General features: G+C 34.5%; 1 protein-coding gene across 5 annotated transcripts in view; it reads right to left on the bottom strand.

The window, feature by feature from the left end:
- Positions 1-19,128, bottom strand: part of FXR1 (FMR1 autosomal homolog 1) — a 58,226-nt gene that overhangs the window by 15,622 nt on the left and 23,476 nt on the right. For all 5 annotated transcript variants that reach the window (XM_010947833.3, XM_010947832.3, XM_010947831.3 and 2 more), the window contains exons 4-10: positions 15,505-15,576; positions 14,946-15,094; positions 14,622-14,715; positions 13,904-14,020; positions 9,301-9,471; positions 7,841-7,919; positions 4,048-4,157 (exon numbers count right to left, since the gene is read on the bottom strand). In XM_010947833.3, the coding sequence (XP_010946135.1) occupies positions 4,048-4,157; positions 7,841-7,919; positions 9,301-9,471; positions 13,904-14,020; positions 14,622-14,715; positions 14,946-15,094; positions 15,505-15,576 (792 nt within the window). The remainder of the gene's footprint in view (positions 1-4,047; positions 4,158-7,840; positions 7,920-9,300; positions 9,472-13,903; positions 14,021-14,621; positions 14,716-14,945; positions 15,095-15,504; positions 15,577-19,128) is intronic.

Below are 19,128 nucleotides of genomic sequence, written 5' to 3' on the forward strand. Positions count from 1 at the left end.
CCAGTTATTAAAGCAAACGAAAAGATCAACCTGGACCTGGCTTATTTTACTAAATTTCAAAAGAGGAAGGTTTTAAAAAGTGGGAAGGAAGAGAAATAAGACAGCTAAATGATGGGTTTTTCCCTTTAAAGAAATACACTTCAGTTTCCTACTGGCTAAGGGAAATGAGTATAGCCTAAGTAAACTTACCCAGTTGCGATGTCTTTCCTTACTTTCCTGATTGTACAGAACAGTTCCTAACAGTTATTTTAAACATGGGAGACTAAAAAGAAGAATCGCACTAGGGCAGGTACTAAGGCTACAGTACAAAGCACAGCTATTGTGGAGCCTAGTGACTAAAGAAGTAACTACAACTAGGAAGGCATAAATAAGGGACTCTAAAGTGAAAAAAGTCTTGACCCTGTCCTCAGGAATTCACAGGTAGATAATACAGGATACAAAGTGAGTAAGAGATGGGGGTGGGAAGAGAGAGCTAAAAACTTTTAAGCATGTATCGTATTTCCAAGAGTGTATTATTTACGTTCATCATTTAATGTTCATTAAAGTCACTTTAAGAAATATCTCAATTTTACAGCTGAGAAAACAATTTGCCCATAGTCGTAAAATCAGCAACTGAGCCAGCCAATTTCATATCCAGTCACCTAATTCCAAATAACATCCACTTGTTAACTGCCAGAATCTATGTTAAGGAATAAGAACAAAGTCCCTGTTCTAAAGGTAACCATAACCTCAGAAAGGATACTAAACATTCCTATAATACTACTGTACAGCATTAGTGATAGGAATTAAAAAAATGGCAATATTAGGTGGAATGTGAAATTATGCCACCCCCAGATGTGGAAATTTAGGGGAATTCATCAGAGTATTATCCATTTAAAGTGAATATTAAAAACAACTAGAATTTTACCAAGTAGATAAAGATGGGATATTCATTCCAGACAATCAATCTGCAAGGATTACGAGAAATAAAATGCCTTAACCCTGAACTGGCGATATTATCACCAATAGTTACCTTCAAAGAAAAGGAGAGGTAAAAAGGCATCCTTAATGGTGTATATTTTATACAATACTTTGATGGCTATTATAAACCATAACAAAAACATCTGGAATAAAGAGTAGGTGATTATTACTGCATATAAGCATTCACATCTAAGTAATTCCAGTGAACTTTCTAGATTAAAAAAATTTTAACTGATTATTTACAGTTAATAGATGACACTGAGACAAACAACTAGCACTCAGAAAAAAATTAAAGCTTATCCCTGCTCCCGATACATTATACGAAACAATTTCTAATTGGAGAGAAAAATTTAGTCATTAAAAGAAAAACAAACTCAAACTGGAGGGGAAAATATAAATGCGATTCTGAATGATCTACAGGTAGGAAAGACTTTGCCAAACAACATATAAAATGCACAAGTCATAAGGCAAAAGTCAGAAAAAAAAAATCCAGTACAAAAAAATTTGAATGCCTGCACAGGAACAAAAAAAAAGTCAAAAGAAACAAATATTTGCCACATACATGAAAAGAGAAAAGACTAACTTCCACCAAATACAAAAAGCTCTTACAATTCAGTAACAAAAAAGACAAAAAACATGTAAAGGACAATATGCTTTCAGAAAATGCCTTTCAAGCAAACGGAAAGGTAACACGTATATCTTCTGGAATGGCACTAATTAAAGTTTGATAAAACCCCAATATTGGCAAACGTGGAAACTAGACATTTCCTATACTGGTGGAAGGAATGTGTGGGAAAACTAACAAGATCTAAAAATTTAAACGCCCTTTGATCTAACAAATGCACTTCCAGGAATTCACTCTCCAGTCACAAGGAACCTTTGCTGCAGCATTGTTTTTAACAGTGAAAGACATGAAAAGGCAACCTGACAACAGTCTTAAATCTATTAGGCATGATGGAGAAAGACAGACATGGACAGGACACAAATATATTTTTACACTCTACTCGAGTTATTCTTTCACATAAACCTATTTCTTTACAATTAAAAACTCAAACTTATCCTTTAAAAAATCTTAATAAACTCATAAGATATTTATCAGGTGTCTACTCTATACAGTTCACTGTGCTAGGAAAGAATGGAGAACATGAGAATTCAGATTTAATTTTTTGACTTCAAGGAGATCATAACGTGGCTTGGAGACACAAGATAAACCAGAAAACAACACATAAAGCTTAAAGAAAATATTAAATACACAATTACACAGACAATAAAGGCTGCAGTTACAGGTGGGAAAGGTCATTTCAGGCCACAGGTAAATTAGCAAAGACTTCAAAGGAAACAAGTTATAAACTGACTCTCCAGGGGAGTTAGTTTAAGTTGTGAAATAGTGGCTCTAAATAAGTCAGTATTAGCCTTCTAGATATAACATGCAATCTTTTGAAAATTGAAAAATTTTTGTGTATTATTGGTTTCATCTTAAAAATATTGGAAGATACAGCAACACATAATACATGCATTCCTACATGGCAACCAGATTAAACCTGAGCAGCATCTGCTTCTTTTACAGAAAGACACAATGTGCCCTCCCATCACTATCTTGTGCTTCCCAACCTGCTTAATCATTTACATAATCTGTTTGGTATGTTTAAGCATTTTAATTTCTTAGCCCTGGCAGAGAAATGGCAGTGACAATGACCAAAACTATAAACACAGGAAAGTACAATAACTTCTTAATTTATGAAGGAGGACCTGAAAAGAACTAGCTTGCAACAAGACAGTAAATACTGGAAAACAACTGGGAATAGAATAAGTCAAGCTAAGGGAAAACCAGATATTAGGATCAAGCTAAGAAATTTATAGCCGAGTCAAATGACCCTGGTCAGTAAACATCTTGATCTTCAGATCAATTTTAGGCAGTAGCTGTATGCCAAATGGATGACATATTTTACATATTAAGTATAAATGGGGAAAGCACCAATTTTTAATAATATAACACCACCGATTTTAACCATTATGTCAAAGGCATCTTTAAGTCATGAAAAATGGGGTCACCCCCTCCACCACGTGGGGCATAGTGTTTGCTTTACAGGAGGTTAAAATTACTTGAGGTTTACGGCAATTTTTGAAGCAGTGTAGGATGAAATCAATCCACAAGAACTCATTTGTATAACACTAAGTTAATTCTTTCCCTCATTCATTTCTAAGTGTATATTTATCTCTACATTCTAACTAATTAAAAGGAATAAAGGAAATGGCTATCTTTCAAAGGTATCTTTACAGCATTCAATAATTAGCGTGAAGCTATTTATCTGAACTAATGCCTGCAGTTCTCTTTCTCCCTCTCCCTCTTTTTTCTGTCTTTAACAAGACTTATCCTATTCAACAGGCTAACAATCTCTTCAAATAGTTATCTATTGTACAAAACTGAAGAAGATGCGAGCATACTACTTTCTGGGAGGTAATTTGGGAGGGAAATCCTTCCCTTGTATTCAGACATACAACTATATACAGAGTTGACCACTAGAGTCACAAAGGTGAGAAATGTTGAAAGTAAACAAATGAAAAGTAAAACACAGTTCTGTGAACAAAACATCAAAATGTAAGAAAACTGAAGAAATTACAGAAAGTTATCAGAATTAAGAGCAATATAAAGCTTCAAGATTTCAATAAAGAAATGGTCAGAGCTTTCAAATTCTTTAAAAAAAAAAAGTCAAAGAAAGTGTTACTAAGAATTCCTTTACAGCAGACTGTTTTAGAGTATCAAATTTTACAGCTTGACACTCCAAAAAAGAAACAGAACTGTTAAGATTATCAAACTGAAGCATTTTTATCAAAAAGTAGCTTTTTTACTGAAGTACTGAGAAACCAACCAAGAGCCCAAGGCCCGCAACTGAAATATGACTTGTTTTCTAAGTGTATAAAGCAATATTATAAGGAACAGAATTTTTTTAAAAGAAAAATCTGCTGCAGAGTGTAAGTAGTTCACTGGATATAACTTTCCTACAACTCTGAAACTGTAACATTGTAAGTAAACCAAGAAAACATGGAAAAAAAAAAAAGACGAATTAAATTATTTTAAATACTTACATCTTCTCTAGGCAGTTTATTTTCATTGTCTCCTTCAATTCTCACCCGAACCACACCAGATTTGTCCACTATTTCTTGAATAACTTTGCCATTTTTCCCAATTACTTTTCCTTTAATAAGAAGAAACAAATATAATGATAAGTTAAAAACCAATATTATCATTTCAACACCAGCCCAAATAATTTATGACTTGCTATCAAATTAGAAAAACCAAGCAAAGCTCCACCTTGTCACTCTCAGAGTGAGGAATTTTATCCTTGGTCTGAAACCAGCTTCTCTTCAGTACACCTAAGGTTACTACTATTAACTGGGATTCATAGTGCTGCTCACGTGAGACATTTTCAAAGTCTTAAGTATTTTTCAATATGTTCTGTATCATTTTTATATTTTTATAATATCAAGCCCAACCCATTTCAAAAGCTTGGAAATATAAATGAAGACAGAAAGAAAACTTATTTTGGCATTAATCATATCAATTTATTACATATTACATATATTATTCAAACAACTAATAAATTCAATCTTGCATTTATTTTCAAGTTCCTATTTGTTTAAAAGACACCTAGGACTTGAAGATTCTTATAAAATGAATATTCTCTTCACAGAAATAAAATGTTTACATTTAACAAGCATTACATTCTATACCCATAAATTCTTAAACTACTTCACAGATATGCAACTACATACAACATGTATATGTTTTGCTGTCTTTCTAGATATGAAATACTGTAAAATGAAATAAAATTCAAATTATTTACCTTCATCACACTTTGTAAGTCTGTCAAATAGCAGTTATTGAGTATCCAACAATTAAAGGAGAACATGAAGATGCTCTTCCCCTTAGGAACGCACTTGTTATAAAGCTAACACACACTCAAATAACAAAGCAATACTGAGTAGTGTTACCTGGTAACAAAAGTAAATATTCAGGTAACCACCACTATATGGAATAGATGTATCCCTTATAGTTAACAGCAATACCATATTTGTTATTAAGTCCCAGTTCTCAATTAATTAAATTTTTATACTATATCAGCAATTTATTAGGACAATAAATTTCGGTTGAAAGAGGTTAAAATGGAAGTATTTCCTATTGCATGCTTAAGAGAACAGTTTCCAATAAAGAATAAATAAAGGAACAATGGCAAAAGTAAGCCAGCCAATACAGCAGACACTATTATAGGATTTTCTATCCCTAGTCTCAAACCTCCTTCCCCAGTAACCCTAAATTTAAAAGCAGCAGCAACTGAGAGGGAAAAAGAAAAAGAGTAGGAGAGGAAATTCACATGATGTACGTCTTCTCTGAGTAGCCCTAGCAGCATCATACAAAAGCAACCTTCATGTTAACAGTGACGCTCAAGCAGCAACTCCATCCTTGACCCTGCTAAAAATAAGCAAATATCTTTTCGAAAATACAAAAGTCAGGTTGATATATCATAATCACTCCCCAAAATCTTTGCCCCTTCCTTCTTGTGAACTGTACCAGTGGTGAGTGAACATTCATCATCCTTCTGGGGTCCATGGCAAGGATCTAGTTGACAGTTTTATTTAGTCCCACCAGAGACTGTTAATATTTTAACTGATCATTTCCACAGTTCAAATTTCAAAGCATACTGACAAATTGAAGCAGACCTGTAGTATAATTTGAGCATTGAGCATAAATGCTGAAGGGACAGAGTAGAGAAGTGATTAAGGAAGGCTTCCAGAAGTTGAAAGGTTTCAATTCACTTTCAAACCAATTATCATATAATAAATTTCTTTTGATTTGGGAGGGATGGGAATTTTTGGTCAAAGTCTAGAACTCTTAAAACCTGAATATGTATGGAAAACCTCTCTGCTCTGTAACTTACCCAAGCAGTCCTCATTCTCTTTTACTCCTCAGTCCTCTTTTTCTCTTTCACTTGAACTAAGAATGCACTATTTTTTGAAAGGCTGCTTCACCCATAAAACACTTGAGACAAATGTAGTATTATTATACACAAAAAACAATTGAAGTTTTCCACTACTTTTGAGTATTTCACCAACACATGTAATACTCGCTAATACGTATTTCCTAAACAGTAAACACATAACCCCTAATCACCAAAGCCAACCAAGCCAGAATAGAGGGGAAAAAAGAAAAAGGACTGGACCTAACAATACATAGATAAAATGAATAAAAAGAATCTGAGAGCTACAAATACATCCAACTTCCTTATTTCTGAAGTATCAGGAATTTTTACTCAAAACTAACATTACCAAAAATTCAACACCAAGGCTATCTTCTATTGAATTGTTGGGTTGGAAACAACACTGACTCCCTTGGAAACACTCACCTCCAAATCATTTTTACAAGAAATCTAAATTAAATTATGTTCTGTAAAAGGAGCAACCACAATGTTAGTATGTCAGTGATGGAGTATGATTTAAGTAAAGGGGATCATTTTCAAAAGCAGCTTTCTCATCAAAGATGTTTTCATTTGACAAAAATAAGCATTTGGTAACATTCTATTATATTAACATTTATTAAAATTATACAGAATTCATGAAGCTTATATTCAATTTTAACATATCAACTCATTTCTCCAGCAACTCAGTGTACAGTGAACAACAGTTTCCAAGAACAGATAAAAGTGGAGCTTAGTTAACTGGCAAGATGTCATACCCATCCAAATGTGGGGGCAGAAGTGAAAAGCTTTTTAGATAACCAACAGTTGAACACAAAAAACTATCCAAATTCTTGTGTTGTGGACTACTGTTTCAAGTACACTACTTGTTACTGGCCAAAACAAACATCTTTTTTTTTTACAGTGGAAGTGTACTGTTTTTTTAAATCTTCTCCTACTGATGTTTCGACCGAAAAACACATACAGAATTCTTTTCCTAAAGCCAGAACAGAACTAACTATATATAAATGGAGCCCAAGTGGCTCTCTTTTACTAAGGTCAAAAAACTAATCAATAGATAATCCTCTCCTCCCTCCAAAAAAAAAAAAAAAAAAAAAATCATTCCCCTAGTAAACTTCACTACTTTATGTTGATGCTTATTTTTATATTAAACTTTCAGAATAATCAGAGTATTTAACATGTGACTAAAGTGTTCCCATATGTTTCAAACAGCATTTAAAAGGGCAGCACAGATATAGGGGATGTTAATAATAAAGCTATTAAACAACTAATCCCAAGCTATAATGCTGTAACTTCAGCTTCAAATTCAAAAACTTTTGTCACTTAATTTACAACCCATGGGGTACAGTGATTTTCATTAACAGTGTCAAAAACTTTATAGTGAAACCTCCCCTTATATCCTTCTCTCCTGCCCGTGACTTCTTACCTTATTCTATGTCTTTGCAACAACCAATTATTATTTATTCAGGGCCTACTGTGTAGAAGTTTATTACCCTATTGTTAGTCCACTCATTTTTTCTTCTGCACTAAACAAAAGAAAAAAATTATCACAAATACCTTCTCAAAAAGTACTATGACAATTTTGATGGATAAATAAAAGATAAAAAGACATGAAGCAAATGACAAGAAAGAGCTCAAAGGATGGAGAGGCTTAAGAAAAACTAATGACAAACTTATAAAAATTGTAAGTCTTATTAGTGGGTCACTCTGTACAGAAGAAAACATTTTAACATGACAATAATGAGATACAAGTAACATACATTATTATAAAAGAAGAAAAGGAAAAGAAAAACACTCCACATAACTTTAAGTGAAATAAGGTATCACAAAAGACTAATTGTCAATTAAGTCACTGTGTGTAATTAAGTAACATTTAACTTATTTAACATTTAGTAGAAGTTACTTACCAACAAGATTCCTAGGAACCTGAATAAAATCCTCCACAAATTCCAAGAAACCTCTAGCCTTTTTCACAGCATCAGCACTCTGTAAGGGGGTGGAGGAGGGACACAAACATGAAATACAACCCTGAAGAAACCCACAATCCATAAAACACAAAAAATGAGAAAAAAAACCTTATGCTCTAATACAAGATTCTGCTCAGCCCACCAGTGACATTTCAAATCAAGTAATTCATGAAGTTTTTTTTAAGTCAGAGTAATTATTAAATGGATACGAAAAAAGTATATTAGAATCAAAATGTTAGATATCCCTAAGGTCCCTTTTAAGCTCCTGAGAAAATGAGCAAAAGAGTCTAACTTACTTAATCCTAAATACATCTGGCCCATACTCCTATGCTGAATTTCTCCAGGTGGATGTTATAACTCAATTGTTCATATTATCTGTACTGTCTGCACTGATTTTTTTCATTCTCACCATTAGAAATGACTTAAAAGACTGTTTTTACAGAAATGCATTTTTTTAAGTTCGTATTGATAATACCATTTAAATTCCTAATTTTTAATGGGTACAATTTTAAAAGACTAAAAGATAGGGGGGGTACCTCTCTAAAAGGAATGTATAGTTCTCAGTAAGTTAACTTTCACTTTAATGTTTGCCCTTTAATAACCATAAATCAAGTATATTGTGTGCTCACTATATCATACACAACAAAAAATTTAAAACTGTATTTAACTCTCCTAAACTGTAAGGTAAGCACTATTATTATTCTCATTTTACAATAAGGAAAACTACACAAGGAAGCTGAGTAACTTTCTCCAAGCCCTCTCAAAGTGGTAGAGGCAGAATTCTAATTCAGGCAGTATAGCTCTAAAGCCTTTCATCTTAATTACTTTGTTATACTGCCCACTTCTAAAGATTTCAGAAATAAAAATCAGGCCACTATTCAGATTTACTGTATGACTCAAATGAAAAGTCAAGACTTGAAATTATCACTCCAAAAAACCTCATTCATTTATTCTAATGTGAAGGATGGTCTCAATGACAAAAAGTTTATTTTTCAGATTTATTATTTTCCTGTCCACACAAATGTCACAAGTAACCAACGACAAATTACTACTCAAATTCAAGTTCCATAAAAGCTATTCTATTATATGCTATTTACAACTGTCAGTGCCTGACACATAGTAAGCACTCAAAAAATATTTGAATAAATTATTTGTAATGCACATAAAACAGAGTAAAATTCAAAAGCAGCTGGTTGGTTAAGGAACTTCTGAAAATAGTACACAATAAATACTCAGCAAATATTTCAATGCCCCATAAAACACAGTATCTTCAATCTACCTACATACATGTACCGATTGCTGGGCTGACTGGTTTTAAAGTATTTTACCAGGAAACTGAATTTCTAAACAATAGTTAATGTTATCGTAAAAGCTACCCAACGTAGGGGACAGCAGCTTACCTCTCCATAGATTCTAAATGTTCCAGTATCTTCATCTAGCTCAATAGCTGTAACTCCAGGAACCTTCCTAGCTTGCTGTATATTACTACCATGCGTTCCTATCGCCAGGCCCATCAAATCTTCTCTCACAACAAATTCCTCATGAAAAGCTGCTGCAAGTTGTTTTGTGCACTAGTAAAAGAGGCAAATTAGAATTTATTATAAAAGATCAGAAAAAATAAAATTTTTGTATACCCATGTTCATAGCATTATTCACAACAGTCAAGAGGTGGAAGCAACCCAAATAAATGTCCACTGACTAATGAATGGATAAACAAAATGTGATATATATTCATACAACACAGTATTATTCAACCTTATAAAGAAAATTCTGATACATGCTACATACAACATGGACCAGCACTGAGGACAGTATGCTTAGTGAAATAAGCCAGTCACAAAAAGACAAATACAGGCTTATTCCCTTATATAAGGTATTCACGGTAGTCAAATTTATAGAAACAAGGTAGAACAGTGGTTGCCTGGAGCTGGGGGGAAGGGGAAATGGGAAATTGTTTAATGGACATAGTTTCAGTTTTGCAATATGAAAAGGTTCTGTAGATTGATCAATAATATGAATACACTTAACACTATGAAATGCACACTGAAAAATGGTTACTTAGGATGGCAACTTTATTTCACCACAGTTAAAAAAAAGAACTAAAAAAAGGAATAAAGAAAATTACTTGGGATCATATAATGGAAAGGAGAAAAAGTTTGATCAGTCTATTTAATCATGGTCACAGAAAACAGTAATTTTAAAACAATTTTCCAGAATTACTGATACAGGCAGTTTTTCAATTCAGATGATTCATGTTTCAAAACTCATTCCCATTTTCCTTGTTTAGAACTTTTAAATTAATAAGGGCACTTGTATACCTGTCCTAGAGAAACTGATGTATGTTTATCTTTAAGACAGTGTGTGTGCATGTGTGTTTGGGAGATGGTGGGAGAAGCTAAGTCTAATAGTGTGGCAGTGAAGAATAGAAGACAGGAGTACCTTAGGACAGGGTAGAGAGAAGCAACAATCAGCTTTTTTTTTTAAAAACTACAAGCTGTGTGTCCTTCCTCTCTTACACAATGGTTGTATAGTGAACTACTTACTAATGAAGTGCATTGTGACTGACAGACAACAGGGTAGAAAATACAGAGTAAAGAACCAGTAGTACAGTTCTACTGGAAATCCCTAGCGATTTTCTAAGCTCTCTGGCACCTGTCATCTAAGTCCTAAGAAATGACTCAACGGGCATTTAGCAGACAAAAGGCTATGTTTGAGGGGTTCCGGTCAAGATGGCAGAGTGGTAGGACCACGAGCTTGCCTCTCCTTGGGACTACAATGAAACCACAACTGAATGCTAAACAACCATTTAAACCACTGAAAAAAGACTGGAACCTAGTAAAAAAAAAGATCTTCTGCAACTGGAAACAAAGAGGGAACCACAGTAGGAGGGGCGTGCTCTCGATATAACTGGGTCCCATACCCCCTGGGTGGGCAACCCACAAGCTGAAGATTTGTTACAGAGGACCTCCCACAGGGGTGAGAGCTCTAAGCCCCACATCAGGCTCCCCAGCTGGGGGAAGAGGAGGAGACCCCAGTACCTCTGGTTTTGAAGGCCAAGGGGGATTGGCTCTGGGAGCCTCATGGGACTGGGGAAAACGGAGACTCCATTCACTTGAGGCATACACAGAAACTAATGTGCACCCGGTCCAAGGGAAGAGGCAGTGATTTCATAGGAACCTGGGCCAGACCTGCCTGCTGGATTTGTAGGGTCTCCTAGGGACACAGGGGGTGGCTGCGGGTCACTCAGGAGACACAAAGGCTGGTGGTGGACATTCCGTGAGTGTTAATCTACATGAGCTTTCCTGGAGGCTGATATATTGACTGGATCATTAGCACCAAGAGACCTAGCCCCACCCAACAGCCTGTAGAGAAGTCTCAGGCCAAACAACATACCTGGTGGGAACACAGCCCCATCCATCATCAGACCTCCTGAGCCACAAAGGCCTCTAGACACAGCCCTGCCCACCAGAGGTCCAGGACCAAGCTTCACCCAGCAGTGGGCAGGCACTGGCTCCTCCTGCCAGGAAACCTGCATAAGCCTCTAGCCCAGACTCATCCACAAGGGGCAGATACTAGAAGTAAGAAAACAATAATCCCAAAGCCTGTGGAAGGAATCCACTAACACATAGAAAGATAGACCAAACGAGGTGGCAAAGGAATATCTCCCAGGCCAAGGCACAAGATAAAATCCCAGAAGAAGAAATAAGAGATAAGGCGATAGCTAATTTATCTGAGAAAGAGTTTAAAGTAATGATGGCCAAGATGTTCAGAGAACTCAAGAGGAGTATAGACGCTCAAAGTGAAGTTCTTACCAAAGAGCTGGCAAACATAAAGAATACCCAAACAGAGTTGAAGAATAAAATCAATGAAATGAACAGTACACTAGAAGGAAACAAGAATAGACTAAATGAGGCAGAAGAATGGATCAGTGAGCTAGAAGACAGATTCGTGGAAATCACTACTTCAGAACAGAAAAAAGAAAAAAGGAATGACGATAGTTTAAGAGAACTCTGGGACAACATGAAGTGTTCTAATATTCACATTATAGGGGTCCCAGAACAAGAAGAGAGACAGGAAGGACCTGAGAAAATTTTTGGAGAGACAGTAACTGAAAACTTCCCCAACTCGGGAAAGGAAACAGTCCCCCAACTCCTGGAAGCGCAGAGAGTACCACACAGAATCAACCCAAAGAAGAACACAAGGTACACACCAAGGTACATAGTCATCAAATCGACAACAATTAAGGATGAGGAGAAAATACTAAGATTAGCAAGAGAAAAGCAATGAGTAACATACAATGAACTCCCATAAGGTTATCAGCTGATTTTTCAGCAGAAATTCTACAGGCCAGAAGGGAGTGGCACGATATATGTAAAGTGATGGAAGGGGGAAACTTAAAACCAAGAATACTCTATCCAGCAAGGCTCTCGTTCAGACTTGATGGAGAAATCAAAGGTTTCACAGATAAATAAAAACTAAAAGATTTCAGCACCACCCAACCAGCTTTACAACAAATGTTAAAGGACCTTCTCTAGTCATCAAACCATAAAAGAGAACAAAAAGAAGAAAGAAAAAAAAAGAGAGACCTACAAAAGATTACTTTGGCTGTCTGGGGTCTTTTGAGGTTTCTTATAAATTTTGGAACTGTTTGTTCTAGTTCTGTGAGTAATGTTGTTGAGTATTTTGATGGGGGTTGCGTTGAATCTGTGGATTGCTTTGGGTAGTGTGGCCATTTTGATAGTGTTGATTCTTCCAATCCAAGAGCACAAGAAATCTTTCCATTTCTTTGTGCCATTTCGGTTTTCAGAGTATAGGCAACCTCCTTGGCTAAGTTTATTCCTAGGTATTTTGTTGTTTTTGATGTAATGGAAATGTCTCTGCCAATTATAAAATTCTAGTTTTTGAAGTGAAAAAAAAGTGAATGAAGGGCCGCAAAAGGCAAAATATCCTTCTTTTTATGGGTGACTTCTATTCCATTTTACATCTACATTATATATATATATATATATATATAAAATATGTATAAATATATATATACTGCATCTCCAATATCTATTCAACTATTGATATGCACTTAAGATGTTTCCATATCTTGGCAATTATAAATGATGTTGCTGTTAATAGCAGGGTGTATGTATGTTTTTGAGTTAATTCTTATTTTGTGGTTGGTTTTATTCCTTTGATAACTATGTAAGTTTAAAAAGCCAAAGCTCTAAACATTCAAAGAAACAACGAACAGTACATACACGTAAATTAAAAACCACATGTGCAGTAAAAAAAAAAAAAAAGATCTATCAAGCCATGAAAGACATAGAAGAAACTTAAAAGTCATTATTACTAAATGAAACAAGCCAGTCTGAAAAGGCTACAAACTGTAGGATTCCAACCAAATGACATTCTGGAAAAGGCACAGCTACAGAAACAATAAAAAGATCGTAGTTTCCAGAGGTTTGGGGAGAGGAAGGGAGGGAGAAATGAATAGATGGAGAACAAGAGATTTTTAGGGCAAATGAAATTATCCTGTATATAGTATAGTGGTGGCTACATATCACTATTCATTTGTCAAAACTCACAGAATGTACAATATGAAGAGTAAACCCTAATGTAAACTATGGACTTTGGTTGATAATAACGTCCCCATGCTGGTTCATCGATTGTACCAAATATGCCACACTGATAAGGGATGTTGAGGGTAGGGGAGTATATACGTGTGGGTGGGGAGGGCTATGTGGGAACTGTATTTTCTGCACAATTCTGTTGTGAACCTGAAACTGCTCTAAAAGAATAACTATTAAAAGATTTGTTTTAAAAAAGGCTACGTTTGAGAAAAATAATAGAAAAAAGCAATTCTTCGAAGGACATATGACTCCAGGTATTAGCCAAAAAAACAGATCCCAGGTTGCCTTACCTAACAGTCAAGTAGTTTTGAGACGTGGAACTTAAATAATGTACTCATGAAACTAAATGGGACACACATAAAACCTTTTCAGTAAACCTACTTACTTCTAAGTGCTTAGTGGCCTCTTCATTTCTGGACATAAGCATCAACTTTGTACGAATACTCCGCAAATGCATGTCACTTAAAATATTTACTCTCTTCACAGTTGCTTCACTGGCAGACTAAACAAACAAGTTAATCACTCAAAAACTTAAATGCCTTTTCAAGATAATACAAACACAACCTTCCACATAGGGCCTTCCTTGATTTTCGTCTACTGTACTTCTCTCCTCACCTAACATGCCCACCTCCCATTAGTAATCTTTCATTTCTTAACCTTTGTATTATTTAGATCTGCTCTTCAAATTATGATGGGGAAGTGGAATCCAAGAATCCACACATTAAGAATTTTATTATGTTAATAATGTCATACAAAAAATTTTCCTCCTTACTCCAGAGGAGATTTTAAAAATTAACATTATATAACTGCAAAATATTTTTTCTCCCACACTGTATTTTATTTATTTATTTTTAAATTTTTTGGAGTGGGGGAGGCAATTAGGTTTATTTATTTATTTACTTATTTTTTAATGGAGGTACTGGGGATTGGACCCAGGACCTCATGCATGCTAAGCACAAGTATACCAATGAGCTCTACCCTCCCCCAACCAATACACAGTATTTTAAGCCACTTATACCAAGTTAGCTTTTATCTTTGGAAATATTTACTTATAAAAACTATGCAATATCCATTAGCTATCTTAAAATATGGAGTTCACTTACCAGTATCATTAGCTGCGTGGTTTCCGGATGGTAAAAAATTCTGCATGCTCCCACTGCTTTCTTAAAATCTTTATGTGCATTTTCATTAGCACACCTAAGGAGAAATTAATTCATGTTTAAGACCTAAATAATAGGTTAAATTTAAGAGGGCAATTATAATGCAAATTAAGTAGTTTATTTTAGCACCATCCATTAAAACTTTTGTGTACTAAAAAGATTTTCTATCAAAGTTTTTGATTGGGTATTTAGGGAAAAGAGATTTTTGTAGTACTGAAAAATCCTCTTAATTCACAAAGCAATTCAATAGTAAACAAAATTACTCACGCCTCTCTCAAATCCTCAGGAACATCCACTGTGCATTTAAAGAAGGTATTTTTTTTGACAGTTTTATTTTGATTGACAGGTCGAAGTCGTTCAAATGTGACTATTTCATTGTAAGTGGCATCACAAGCAGCATATTCAATGACATAAAACTAAAAGACATCAAAATACTTTAAAAATCCCATCTGAACAAAAATAATGAGCTTTAAATGAAGTCCTAATTACCTTGCTCAGCTTAACCAGTAGACCCTCCCCCTGTGGCATGAAAACACAGCTTAAATTACATCAATCTGATTTGCCTGAACTAGATTATAGGTTCTTAACAAGCATGAACCTTGATGGTCCTTACATGCTTGTGGTATACCTCTAGAGAGGAGCTTTGGCGTTTGCAAATCCAGAACACAAACAGAAATTAAGGGTCTCATGAATTTTTTGAATGTGTGACTATTTCTGAAGTAGGCTTTTAGAAACAAAACTAAAAGTTGGAGTAACATTTATAAAAACCAACAGTCGAAGTACTTCCTTGGAAACTAGTCACAAAGCAAGCGTTAACAACACTTACTTCTCCCTTCATCATTCGAACTTTAGCCAACCACCATCCACATGGTTCTTGATCATTTGCTCTTGAATATACCTAACAAGAAAAAACAGATCCTTATTCATTCATTCCAAGATTTCAACACTGTAAGTAATGCCTTATTATAAATGCCAAATTCCATTAAACTCAAGAATCAAAAATGTTATTATATTGAAACTGGCATACTACACATAGCTTAATAAAAAGAGTCACGCATGGTTAAATTTTACTACTGAAAAATAAAACCGAATCCTTTTTGGGTAATTTGCCTCTTTGGAAAATGAACTGCAAATTCACGAGGGTTTACTAAACATAAATAAATATTATTGTAAAGAATTGTTTCTTACAAGGCAGTTTTATACATAGTGAAAAACACAGGTCTTTCTGTTTTTGTCAAGACTGTACATCAAGCACTTCATTTTGATGATTCAAGTTATGATTCAAATATCAAAAGTAAGAATAAGCTACAACTTCAATAACATGTATTTTAAGTCTGATGTCAGTATTTATAAAATGTTGAAATTAAGAACTGTATTCAGAAAGTGATAAACCCTATTTTAAAATTCCTTCAAGGTTATGACATTTAAATCCCTTGCTGAAGGACTTAAATGTACTAAAAACTTTAGCTGAACAACAAAAAAATTACACACATTCAGCATCTAGCAGAATACGTTAAGTATCTTAGAAAACCTCCTACCTAAAGAAATCTGTATCTTATATACTCTACATCTATAATTATCAAGTATTTTTAAACACAACTTTAGAAGTTTCCACTGAGGATTAGAGTTATTTCTTATGACACAGCAGCTTGTTTGATGTATTTTCAATACACGGAAAATGGGGGCAGGGGGTTGTGAAGAGATAATTAATACCCCCACAAAAATCTTGGTTAAAGTAAGGTTGCCCCGGTACAGGTGGCCAGAGAACTCTACCAATCAATACATGTCGATCAATACATAAAGCCATCTATGAAATAATGCAAACAACTACGGACAGGCAAACAGTTCTGGAAAACCTGAAGTTTCTATCAACATGATCTGAGAGTTATCTCGGAAGTGGTAGACTATTAAAAGTAAAAATAAATTATGCCAAAACTTCATGATCAACTTTATCATATGCCATAATTAGAGAAAAAATAAGAGCGATAAAGGAAAAAAAAAAAAGCAAGGCCTCTATAATAATCTCCAGTAAATTCAATTTTAGCTTCTGCATTTCTTTTATGAGCAAATCTATTTCATGACTTTTATCCTTTCTTATAGATCTCCCAAAAAACATGAAATTTTACTTTTTAAGAATAGAATAAAACTCTATCTTACAATTATTATATGCATCCAGTGAATCCTATCACAAATCTAAGGCAGAATCCATCAATCTTATTTTTTCTATACACTGAAAAACTTTGCTATTTTCATCATCATTCATCAATTATTCACACCTATGCTTTTAAAAAATTTTAAAGAAAACAGAAGGATGATGGCATCACCTGGAAAGGATACAACAGTACATTTTATTGTTACTACTGCATCATCTTCATTTCATAGTCTTTCAAGAAAGTATATAAAAAGGCTGGAGATATCACTCTTGTAGTCTGCTTTTGGCTGTCATTAAACAACTGGAAATTCAGAATTTCTATTTTATACCCATTAATTGCAAAGAGAAAAAAACTGAGAGGAAAGATTTTCACGATTATGAAAGGGATCAATCAGACTGATGCAGTGAGACAGATAACAACACTCTAGATTCTAATGATGAATGTGAAATTATCTTATAAGCAGAATCTCAGACTATGACGTCTTCAGGTGGCAACATACTTGCTGAATATTCCCAACCAACATACTTCTAAGGAGAAAAATGTAATCTTTAGTATTCTCACCCAGCTAGTCATTCAACTGTGACTTCATCATACAAAATCCTGCAACAAGATTTTGGACCACAGTGTTTTTCTAAAAGGACACATGACAGTATTCTTTCACCTTTTTATGTCTGCATACCAAAATGTACTTGATACAGTTCACAAGAGAACAAAAGCCAAAAGCAGCTGGGTATAAAAAGAGAACTAGAAATAAAACAGATAATGAAATGCACTGAATACAATGAAATAGTCAATCCCATTGGTTAAATATGAAAATGGTTTGATTATAGTGCAAAGATGACAATGCTCTGTTCAATAAGATTAGAAGTCACCAAAAGTTCCAAAATACAAATGACCCTTGAAAAGCACAGGAGTTAGGGGCATCAATCCTCCATGCAGTCAAAAAATCGAGAATAACTTTTAGCCAGCCCTCTGTTTATGCAGTTCCACATATGTGGACTTAGTCAACCACTGATCACGTAGTACTGTAGTATTTGCCACTGAAAACAATCCAAGTGTAAGTGGACCCATGCAGTTCAAACCCATGTCGTCCAAGGGTCAACTGTATTCTTAAAGTACTGCATTCTGATAACTCAAGTGTTCAGATAAAATAGAAGAAATGATAAATTACAACTTCTTAGAGATGGACTGTAACTTTTTTTTTCTAAATTGAAGTGTAGTTGATTTACAATGTTAGTTTCAGGTATACAGCAAAGTGACTCAGTTATACGTATACATATATTTTTTTTTTTTCAGATTCTTTCCCATTATGTTATTACAAGAAACTGAATATAGTTCCCTGTGCTATACAGGAGGTCTGTGGACTTTGATATCAGTATTTGCAAGATGGGTATGTTCTGGGTTTACACACGACAGCTAATGAGCAATAAGTAACTTTACTCATTTTAGGTGTATATATATATTGTCAAAACCAGCAAGATATAGAAAACTTGGACTTTTGTTTAAATGCTTATTAAAAAGAATAATGCTAATATCTTCACCATCCTCTTATTTTTACTCCTATAAAATTGTATGTGGGGGAGAGTGTAGCTCAGCGGTAGAGCGCATGCTTAGCATGCTCAAAGTCCTGGGTTCAATCTACAGTACCTCCACAAAAAAATAATAAAGTAAAATAAAAAATAAACAATTAAACCTAATCACCTCTCTCCAAAAAAATTTTTTTAATTATATGTAAAACTATTTTAAAATATATAAAACAACAAAAATGGTTCACTGGACCCAACTATTTTCCCTAGTATACTGAGGATTAAGAAAAAAAAAAAAAAAGGAAACCTAAGAACAAGGAAAATGCCCATTCCAGGCACTATCTCAGAAAGGCAGTTGAGCTAAACAGACTGAAGTATCTCTTGGTGACCTGTAGTGGATGGGTGCACCCTTAGCTTGAATGCTGAAAAAATGGGTCTTAAAACTACCTGTTCTAATTCTTTTTTCACCAAAGAATAACCTTCTAGGAATCTGGCCTCCTACATAAGTTTACCTCTGAAAAAGACAATAAACCATTTTGGATTGCCTTGAGACTTTCTCACTGAATATTAAATGTCAGATTCTGTTTTATACTTACATCCACCTCTTTAAGCTTCATTAATAACTATACCCCTGACGGACAAAGCCATCTCATAGACCCAAATAAACCTAATTTCCTGGCCTGAATCAAAATGCAATGGATTTGGCTCCACTTGAATGTTGCAGGTCAAATCAAATCCTTTACAAAATGAACAGCATTATCTCGACACAAT

Source organism: Camelus bactrianus, chromosome 1 (genome assembly GCF_048773025.1).
Source record: "Camelus bactrianus isolate YW-2024 breed Bactrian camel chromosome 1, ASM4877302v1, whole genome shotgun sequence".
In the NCBI taxonomy this organism is placed as follows: domain Eukaryota; kingdom Metazoa; phylum Chordata; class Mammalia; order Artiodactyla; family Camelidae; genus Camelus; species Camelus bactrianus.